Here is an 11,302-nt window from a genome sequence, read left to right as displayed (position 1 = left end):
CAGTCGAATGAAAGGACGGCCGTGAGTACTTACATCAGGCATGTCTAGGATCTGGGAGCATATACTTTGTATGGGATAAACGCCCATTGATAGGGCGCGTGGTCCAGGACTGTGTGCGCCCTACACACCCGGTACCATTTAATCCGTCATTCCAGTGAAGGCAGCACAACACAAGACAGCACAAACACGTCAGTTACATCGATGTACAGTGCTGGGCACTAATGGTACCAATGCGAACTTGGCATTTGCCCACTGCACAAACGTTCCAAGGAGATTGGATACTTTTTTTTTGTAACGTAAAGTTACACAAAAGAATATGGGATATAAATACTACTACGCGTTTATACTTGATACGGATAGCCGCACAGAATTTCATATTTACCATCTTGGGACGTTTTAGAATGGTGTAAGATCCCTATCTTTCACTAAAATCACATTATGACATCAGCATTACGACATCGGAAGAGAAAAATCACGTAAATGTTTTTCTTGCACTATACATCGAAATAAATCAGGTTTCTTTGCATGCTACAACTTGTATTCGATAGAATTTACATTTATGAAATGTGCCGAAGACTGTTCTTTCGACCCATGGATTAGTAAATAATTAATCAATAAACTTTGATCAATTGTTACAATGACCATTTTTGCGCGGTTGATACGAATTTTTAATGCATTAAATTTGAATGCAGGATCTTTTGACAATGCTAAGAAACTTGTGATTGTCTAACAGAGCAGAATATTATATCTCAAAGTCTGCAATGAAAGTTCCTACGTTCAAATACTTTTCCCTCTGTAACCTGCTCGTTTATATCTTCCTCTTCTAATCACTTTATTTCATTACCTGGTGACGATATTAGCGAATAACGAATACAGATTCCCAATATATATTCGTTATAATAAAAATTATTCGCGAATATGATATAAATATTAAATATATTATACATATATATATATAATTATATATAAAATAGTTGTAAAAGTTGTAATTTTTCATTATTCGATTTAACATTTGTAATAAGTTCGAATACTGAAATATTTATAAAAAATTGAAATCAAATTTGTATTTATAAAGATATTTAATGTAATAGATGTTCAATGTAAAGATATTCAGTGTATTATTTTAAATTTCTTACTTCATATAATTCAATATAAAGCCTACCTTATATTAAAATCTTATATTAAGGTTATTAAGTATCTGGTTACTATATTATGTACAACAATAAAAATAAACTGCAATATATTTCAAATGTTTAACCGTTTAATATCCGCACATTGTTATTACATCGTAACCATATTGCTTCAAATATTCCGAAATGTTACAGGCCTCTTTAAGATGTTAGCAGATAAAATAGACGGCAATATTGATTTCCAATGTGAAGAGATGCCCTCGATTATATTAGGACAAAGGCAGAATGACCGGATTATTTTTTTACCATGTAGTAAGTTTAAGACAATTTTCTAAAAATATAAAAAGATAAGATAGAGATATATAATTTGAAAAAAATTATAATTTGTTCCACAATTTTTTATATTATGTATCTTGAAAATTAAGCTTTATATTCTTAATAATGTCCTTAAGCTTTATGTTGAATCCTAATGAAAGTAAAAGCCTTTTAATAACTGAAAAATGTGATTTTGATATCTGTTTTTTGTTGTTGTGTACTGGTGGAATTACAAATTCTTGTAGCATACATTTGAAAATACAGAAAAACACATAGAACGCAACTTATTGTTAGATGTTTTCGAACAACAAATATGATGAATGTGAATAAAGTTATATCTAAGGAAAGCAACTTCTAAAAGTTTGTATACCTAAATCAATACCTACTATAGAGTCACATTCCAGAAAACGGGGTTACTTATGAGTTTATAACAGATAACACTGAAAAGAATGAGATTAATACTAAACGTTCGCCAAGCGAAGCTTGATGAAAATCATTTAATAGTTTGATAATTAAAGATTCCGTTTTTTTATATACTTGTAACTTGTATTATACTTTCATGTGTGTCTGTATTATACTTTCACTTAGTTTCCAATTTTCTCAATTATAATGTATTAAAAATACAATAAATCCGTAACTTTGTCAAGAGACTACCATATCTAAATTGCAAACTAAAGCTTCAAAGGAATTAATTCGTTTTCCTTTTTTAAGGTTTCTGATCCCGTACAGCCATATTGAATTATGTTAGAAATGAAAAAAATTTATAATTTTTTCTTGTATATCGAAACATATTAACCTTTTTCGCACACCTCTAGTCATGTTTGATAGAATAGATTTATAAAATGAGCTAAAGAGTAGACAAGTTTAAATCTATTATTATAAAATACATTCTCGCTGAAACTGTATGGACGCGTATAAATGTTTGACACTCTCTCTCATTTATTAATACAATTAAACATAGTTTCTCTGGTATATTTTAATAATTTATACTATCGGACACGGAATGGTGGCATGCGAAGAAATTGATTTATCTCGATGTATAGCACAAGAAAAATATTTATACGGTTTTTATTTCTGACTCATAATCTAACACGGCTGTAAAAAAAGACTACGAGAGTCTTAAAGTCCTGTTAAGAGAAGGAAGAAGAAAGAATAACACGACGGACAAATAAGACAGTTACGTCTAAAAAATTCTAATCAATTCATTCAATCTTTTGATTATAAAAGTTCCGGGATTACTTTTTTTTTTAACGCTGATCTTGTGAGCTGTTATAGATTATTCATGATTGCAACCCGCACTGATACACGCGGAGCCACACTGAAAAAGCCAGCGAGAATTTCACATTATGCGTTGCAGTAAACATTGCTGACAAGAGTATTGGTTACTGCCGCGTTGAATAGTGGAAGATGTATTAAAGGAGTCATTGCGGATGGATAAATAACAGCAACAAAGCTGGGCACGACAAATGTATGGCGATGAGTGAGTGCGTGTAGAGTATGAATGTAATATAAATGATATCTGAGTATAAAGGGGAGGAAGTAAAGGTGGGCAGAGCACATGAAACTGACAACACATTTCCCAAAAAGATAATTATACGATACCCTGTCTTTGTACGTGTCTTCACATTCTTTCTGAAAACAAATGGAATCATTGAGAGATTCAAAGGTTTACCGAACCCTATAACTACTTTAACACGCTGGGCTGTACAAAGCGGAGATTGAAACCAAGTATACAAGATATTCAGTAAATTGCAATATAACCAACTTGAGAGAGCAATTTCTCGTAAAAAAAAAAAAAAAGAAATGGTTAAAAGAACATGTAAATAAATCTTTCAGATTTATCAAGAGAGATCGCTTTGAATATAAAAATACATTTATTTGACTTTGCATACATTGATACTTATATACATGTCAAACATGGGAATCTTTTGTAACAATTAACAAATAAAATAACAATTAAAGAGAGCTATTGAATTTTCAATGCCAGAACCATATCATTATATTCGCGGTTGCTGATTTCATCATTTCGAGAAATCAGCATTATTAAATAGATATATCTTTCTCTCACATTCAACCTATTTCTTTTTTTTAACATGTAACTAAAATAAAAAATATAATGTAATTATCGAATATCGTAAAATCGGTTTTTTCCACGAAAAATTGTCTTCTTCCTGGTTGTATCACGATTTACTGAGCATTCTGAAATTTCATCGAGTTAAGATTTGGATATCGTAGGCATGCAATAATGATCCTTACGTTTATCCGTGAGTTAACGAAACGCGATAATCGGCATAAGGTCTTTTCTCGCATACCTGTAACATCGAAAATCGAACTCAACGAAATTATATCGGTTTCAATTCTCATTACAAACAGAAATCATACAAGAGATATCCCCCAGCATAAGCATCCTCTTTCATTCCATAAGTTACAGAAGTTAGGCATACAACAAGTAAATTATATTTAATTATTTAATAGTTTAAATTGTCTCCTTTGTTTTAGGAAATAAAAGGAGATAGTTACGTATGCTGAAACAACAAAATGTTGCATACCAGTAAAACTATAAATACTTCATATTTGTACCTGTAAAAATTTTGTCAATTAAGATTACGATTATGTATACAGATGTACTCATAAAAGAACTCTGTTTCTGACAGAATCAATATTTCTGCAGAAAACGATTTACGTTTAATACGTTTGATTTTTTATTATTTAATTTCAATATATGTTCCATTAAAAATTGTGAGATAATTATATTAATCACCCTGCCTATAATTCATCAAACTATAATTTTATTTTTTAATTTATAAATATTTGTCAAGTGTTGTAATCGTTAAACTATAAGATGTTCAAAATTTTTAAGTTTTATTGTGATCGATAGCTGCATTAATAATCAGCAAATTTTTATTGAAACATTCAAACAAATGCGGAATTAAGTTAAGAAAAAGGAAGAAATAGATGAACAACATACTTCTCGTATTGTGAGTGTGTGTGACATCATTTGAATGTTGACTTGGGACTGGCTGGTGGGTAGATTGTCAGTCGAACGTGACCTAGCCAAGGATCGGGACCCTGTTAGGACGCTCTTGCTTTTAAGAGACATTTCCGTACGCAGAAATACTCGTGATATGTATGCTGAGCTGAGTCCGCGTATCCCAAAAGCGGTGCGCAGAAATTTAGCGGGTGTCACCTGAAAATTGATGAATTATCATTTTTAGCAGCATTCCTTAGAATTAAAGCCTTGTAAGATTATAAAGTATTAAGCAAAACATATATAATAATTCAGCTTAAAATTTATTATAAGTGTACTTCTGAACAACATACTACATATATATTTAGAAATTTAGATATGTACATTTAAATGATTTTTATTACATATTTAAAATACTTTTTTATTCAAAATACAAACGTAATGTTTAATCTTTCTTTTGCTAATTAATATATATTAACTTTCTTGCGTCTCTCAAAATTTATTATTTGTCATATAATAGATTATATCGTTTAAGTCAAAATCCTTTTTATTTTTATAATAGCCTACAATTATTCCGCTACACACAATCTATTTTAGATTTTGTTACTCACTGGCATTTGTCTGCAGAACTTTGATAGAGCAGCATCTATTCCATTCTTTGAAATCTCATTCATCCATTCGGAATTCTGCGGCGAAGAGTGCTTATAAAATAATAAAACTATAGCCATAGCAACCCGATAAAAAACCTGAAAGCAAAAAAATTAATGATAATTCAATAAATCATTAAAGTAATACTCTATAACAAATCGTGCATATGTCCAAAAAGAACAATTTTATGCACGATATAGTTAATGCTTAAAAATGCTCGCAAAACAACTTCCCGCTGGCAATGAGTCAAACATCAAATTTAACATTTGTCCTATTCCTAGAATATAAGTGCATTGCACAGTACACATAACGTGCGGTTGATCTTTATCTGTTGGTTGGGTAAACGCCAATTTTTCTCACACTCTCATATGTACGGTAGATGGACGCTTTCACGTGCCGCCGACTGATTCCTTGAATGCATAGCAAGAACTAAAGTTCGAAATTTTCCGGTTGGCGGACGGTTTAAACCAGTTTGAACTCGGAATTTACAATAATCAGGTGATTTCACAGTTCAAATTTCATTTTCGGAATTGAAATTGTTTGGATCTTTATATAAGCATTTAGGGCACATAAATTAGGTATTTATATTCGAGCAGTTCGAACAATTGTCTATCGTAAAAAAAATACATTTCATAAATTCGTAATTTAATGTATACTGTAACGAAATATATGGCATACCGGTTCTATCTCTTTATATCTTTGATCGTTTTTGTTTGCAATAAATATTATTTTTATTTGACCTTTTGATATCAAAACTACTTAAAACTTTTAAATACTGTATATCGCTCAAACAATTTGAATCAATTATATTCAAACTATACGAGTCGCTTAATATGAGATTCGAATTTTTAATTATAAGTAGACATCGTACATCTCGCAAAGTTGAATACAACCTCTTATAAAAGCTACTATAAAATCAGCGATCATATTTAAAACATAAACTTACCTTAATGCCTTCATGAAGAAAACAGTCCATAACCCTGACTAGATGTTGAAATGGAAGAAGTTGAAGAATCCACCAGATCCAATCCATGTAGATTCTTTCTGCTCTTGAGCCGGAGCAATGCCTCGCTAAATGTACAGCAGCTGATTTCTTAAAATCGTGAAATTGGAAAAACATATATTACATATACATATGTCGCTAGTCTACTGCTTGTAAGTTTTTGCAAAATAATTTTATATCTTAAAGTTTAAATCTCTTTTATACCATTTCAGTGAATGTTTATCAATCTAGAATAATATCAATTGAACGAAAGATAGATACATAGATAAAGAAGTTTATTCTATCATGAGATAAGACATTGAGGAAGTGAAAAATATCTTGCGTAATATTATGAGCCGTTTTCTTCAAAAATATTAAAGATAGCAACAAGATTTTTAAGGTTTATTCTAGGATCATCATGATTATTTTTATATGACAGAGTACCATGTCCGAATAATAAACTTTTAAACAGATAATATTCACTTTTATCCTTTTATTTTACATTTAAAATTTAAATGAATTTAAAACAATTAAAAAAAAAAGGAAAAGTAAACTACTCAATTGGGAACAAATATAATTATCTAAGGGCTAAATTTTAGGAACTTGTTGCTACTTACGACGTGTTTCTTAGTTATTTGTTCTACCGTTTTCCACGTAACTTCATAAAGGAGTTTGGTTTGCGTGATGAACATTTTCTCTTTGGCAGCTACCAAAGTAGCCATACAGTGGTAACATTCCTCCTCTGAAAAATAACATTCCCAAAATAACATAAGTAGCGGTTCATTGGAAGTAAACAAGATCCTTACCATAAATTGGCTTATTTTAAGACTTTAACACAGTGAATTAAAAGATATACAAAACTGTAATTCGCAAATCTAATTGGCGAATCATTGTCAAGTAGAAATAGAAATATTATAAGTTATAAACACTATTCACAAACTGTTCATAATCAATATTAATAACTAATAATATTTCTACCCATTATTGGAATAAATAAAACATATAGGATAACATTTTTCCGTCCAAGATTTATTTTTCAAACAAATAAAAATTGAAAAATTAAATAGAATGTAAACCTTAGTAAATTTGTACTATTTTTGCAACCGTTAACTGTTAAAACGAATTGTGTAGATTTTACGTAAATTGTTTTATCAAGTACATTTTCTTTGAAGTGCGATCATGGCTAATTTGGAGTCGATACTTTGACCATAAAATCGAAATATTTTACTTAACCCAGGAACGGTCACCTTGGGTAATTTTTACACCTCAGTGTTGAAAAAATAAAGCTCATATCATAGTAATTTTAAACGTTTTTTAAACTTTTTTGGTTTCTCCTTACTTTTTTTAGAAAATATTGAATAAATCTATGTATATACTGTTCTCAAATACTAATAAATGATAGGACAATGACTTTTAACAGGGGTGTAAAACTCATCCTAGGTGATCGTTTACGCAAAAAAAAATGACGTGACCGTCTCCGGGTTAAGTAAAGCGAAAAATAATTCTTGTAATGTATCGAATTATTATCAAGTTATTATTGATTTAATTAATATTAATTAAATTAGTATTAATTTACCTGGCACAAAATGCAAGAGAAGTGCAGTTAACGGATAAAGGGATGGGCTGTATGTGATGTCAGGACAGGCATATCCCAGTACAGATACAATTCTGTCCGCCACGTTTCTGCCTTTTCTCGTCAAATTGTAAGACAAGCAATGCGTACTATCGACGAATGGCGGAAGCATGATTGATTTTTCAGGTAATTCTGTAAACAAAATAATTCAAACCTTACATGGATGTAATGAAGATAACTTTCTTATTGGATTGTACCGAGAGAAACAAAGTTATCACTTGGGTCTTTATCTTTCTTCGATCGCGTCTTCAATGATTACAAATTCGAATTCAGGGCTGTTTTTATAGTTGAGAGCGTTATAAATGTGCAATGAAATAAGCTTACAATTAGTCTCACAATTGCGCCGCTCTCAGATTCCGTTCTATGATCCTTTTGTGTTCGGTATAAATGCGCTGACAAAAGTCCAGCGAAAATATAGAGGTTAAAGATTCGTGGGGCGTTAAAATGTATTTACTAACCAGTTGTTCCAAAGACCTGGTTCACCATGTCCCAGTAGAATCCGTCGAGCATGTTCTTGCCGTGCGCGTGCTGATCGCAGAGCGCCGGCCAGAGCTGCGCCCTGATGCCGTTGTTAAGTGGCCAGGCGTTCTCCCGTATGATCAGCTTCGCCTCCCGCTTTCTGCCGGCCTGCAGCAACGTGTTCACCTCAGCGAAAGTCTTTAGCGCCTGCTTCTTGCTGGTGGGCGACTCCGGCTGGATGACAATGTTGCTGGTGTCGACATGCGGCGGGAACGCGTCGTCGATGTCGGTGACGTTCGTCGCCTCCTCCTCGACCACCGACAGCGTGTTCGGCGAATTGTCCATCGGGGAGGCAGTCACTAACATCGCTTAACAACTACGGCACGAGATTCTTCATGGCGGCCGCCCCGGCGATTTTTCACGCACCTGCCGCTGTCTACGTCATGTCTTGGGACGTTTCAATTTTCATCTGAAAGAACGAAGAGGATTGTACCGTATAAGTGGACGAGTTCGAAGACTTTTGGAGTACATAGATAAACAGATATAGAATTTTAGAGTATTATTAGCCAATTTACCTTACAATTAGCGAGATAAGATAAAGGCAATTTGATAATATCTCATTATAGAGAGACAAAAATACTTTTTCTTATTTACTTGCATATGGCAATATGCAATATTCTTCATTATATGCTTTTTTATTTATTATTTCTACTTTTGCTGTTTTTCCACTACTCCAAATTTGTCATTCAAATTTTATATTCATGTAGATAATACGTGCGTAGGATAAAAATGTCATTATTTTCGTATAATCAATTTAAACCAAGCCTGACTGAAGAAAAAAAAAATTAAATTATCAGAGACAAAAAACATCCCATTTCTTTGCATTTATATGCAGGAGTAAAATTATACTTTAAACATTATCAAATTATTTTATTTTAGCCTATATTGCAAGCAGTAATAAACAATTAAATTTTCTCATGTTCCCTTCTCATAATAAACTGCCCTTAATTATTATCCCAACTTTGCTTTGATTTCATCTAAAATTCATGTTTGCAGACTGCGGTATAGATACGTCCCTCGGGGCAACTTTGATTATCTTAATTAGCGACTAACTTGTCGAATAATGCCCGTGTCATTTGGTTCACGCGGGCAGAATTATTAATTTTTTTGTTATTTAGCACACGAAGAGAAATATTAGATTAGGAGCGGCGAATTATACAGTTGAAAATTTTATTGTGAGCAATTGATTCTGCTCACCGATTGATTTAATCGCTGCGGATTTAAATTAACCGGAACATAATCGAAGTCATTCTCAGGTATCAAAAAGATACCGGACACAATTTTATTTCAGAATAGATTCAACTGGCAAATGTTTACGGTTCAACTCTTTCCTCCCTAGACTCCGCGACACGATTAAACACAGCCGAGTAACGCACGTGATTGCGCCGTCGCGGTTGCTCGAATCTCGTAAACTCGCGCGAGCTCCAAGATAATGTTTTAGCGCTTACTGTGCACATCTGTCTCGCTATCGCGTTGCAATAACACCCTTCCCTCTTGAAGCGTCATCATCGCTCGTTCGTTCGGGTAACCCGTCGCGCGACCGAAATCAATTGTGAGGTAAACAAGCGCGAACGTGCATATACGGCACAACCACGTGCTCCCTCTTTTTTTTCTCTTTACCGCACGAGTGATTCGGACCCTCGCATGCCACAAGTGGCATACACGGGGTCATGAGTACCTTGACACACGAATCTGCACGTATATCGAGACATGTTTGGGGACATATGCTTCGCGTTGATTTCATATAACGTAATAAAATATAATATAATAATATCAATCGTACGTAATATTACATTTTATGAAATTAATTATTAAATTTGTGCGAGAATTGAATAATGTTGATGTTGTAACGTTAAACAGGATCAATTTACGTTTATTTCGATAGCGATCTAAGTTACTTGCTCTCTGGTAAACTTGTATAAATTCAATTATTTCTATTATTTGCGAGGATCAGACCAAGAAAATATATAAAGATGTGATGAATTTGTTACCGTATATCCCGCAAATTTTTTATGAGTATTTTAAAGTTCTCAAAATACTAGAGATTAAAAATCCTATTATCGAAGAAGAAAAGATTAGAATGTTGACGAAAATCAAGTACACATATTGTAATCATAAAATGCAAATGGATGTTGATTTTACACTATTCTTTAAATAAAATTCAATATTTTTTGGATCACAAGTCATTTTTAAGATTTATCGTTAATCTTGAAAATGTTTATTTTCAAGCTCAGAAACTATATTTATTTCTTTACAAACTTACTCGTAAAATTTTACAATCACAGAAATATTTACACTGTCAAGAGTGTTTTTTTTTATGTAATGACACAATCTTTTTTTTTAATACACACAAACGTAAAAGTTGAGATATCTGAAAACGAAAAGTATATGATTTAAGCTACTTTCATAATCATCGGCCTTGACGTAACTGTTCGTTGAAAAAATTGACAACATTTATATTTTTGATCAATTAATTTAATGTGCAGGCGTACGGTATGTGTGAGACTCAATTTGTAGATCTTCTATTTAACTCCGTACATGTCAAACACGTACATACAGCTGTCGAACCGTCGGAGAGTAATTCTGAGTCACGATGCAGGAATATTTATAGCGATTTTGGTGCTACCTGCACTACTCCGCATTACACGCTAAATGTAGAGTTGTGTAGAAGTAGAACATAAACATCCTAACCGACGAAAATTCACAAAGGACGTCTTTGACCAAACTCGATCGGCGATTAATTCAACCGGCAGAATTGATCAAAGCTAAATTTTTAACTATACACCTCGCTGTCTCTCTATAATCTTTTTCCCCATATATTGTACAACATAAAATAATAATTTAAAAAAAGTTATTTAAAAAATAATTCTATTAACGTTTACTGAAATAATACATAAGGCCTGTTCTTTTTAACTGAACTTCTTGCACGGTCCATCTTTCCTCTTTTCTTTTTACGTTGGAGAGAAAAAAAGAAAAGATGAACCGTGCATGAAGTTCAGCTAAAAAGAACAGGCCTACTGTATTAATTATATAATCACCGATTATATCAAGTAATATTTGTACTGTTTTGTTAACATAAATGGAATTACTAGCTGAACTAGCTTCCT

General features: G+C 32.4%; 1 protein-coding gene across 4 annotated transcripts in view; it reads right to left on the bottom strand.

Moving 5' to 3' along the window:
- Positions 1-1,642: 1,642 nt before the first annotated feature.
- LOC112463754 (TBC1 domain family member 24) overlaps positions 1,643-11,302 on the bottom strand; it is a 19,252-nt gene continuing 9,592 nt past the window's right edge. For 3 of the 4 annotated variants that reach the window (XM_025030297.1, XM_025030295.1, XM_025030296.1), the window contains exons 2-8: positions 8,135-8,604; positions 7,620-7,808; positions 6,661-6,785; positions 6,008-6,154; positions 5,025-5,159; positions 4,414-4,632; positions 1,643-3,077 (exon numbers count right to left, since the gene is read on the bottom strand). In XM_025030297.1, the coding sequence (XP_024886065.1) occupies positions 2,790-3,077; positions 4,414-4,632; positions 5,025-5,159; positions 6,008-6,154; positions 6,661-6,785; positions 7,620-7,808; positions 8,135-8,501 (1,470 nt within the window). In that variant the 5' untranslated portion in view covers positions 8,502-8,604 and the 3' untranslated portion in view covers positions 1,643-2,789. The other variant, XM_025030298.1, reaches the window with a different exon arrangement.

This window comes from Temnothorax curvispinosus, unplaced genomic scaffold, assembly GCF_003070985.1.
Source record: "Temnothorax curvispinosus isolate PA1 unplaced genomic scaffold, ASM307098v1 QBEX01013628.1, whole genome shotgun sequence".
NCBI classification, from domain to species: domain Eukaryota; kingdom Metazoa; phylum Arthropoda; class Insecta; order Hymenoptera; family Formicidae; genus Temnothorax; species Temnothorax curvispinosus.
Note: the sequence above shows the minus strand (reverse complement) of the source record. Positions and strands in the feature narration are given on the sequence as shown.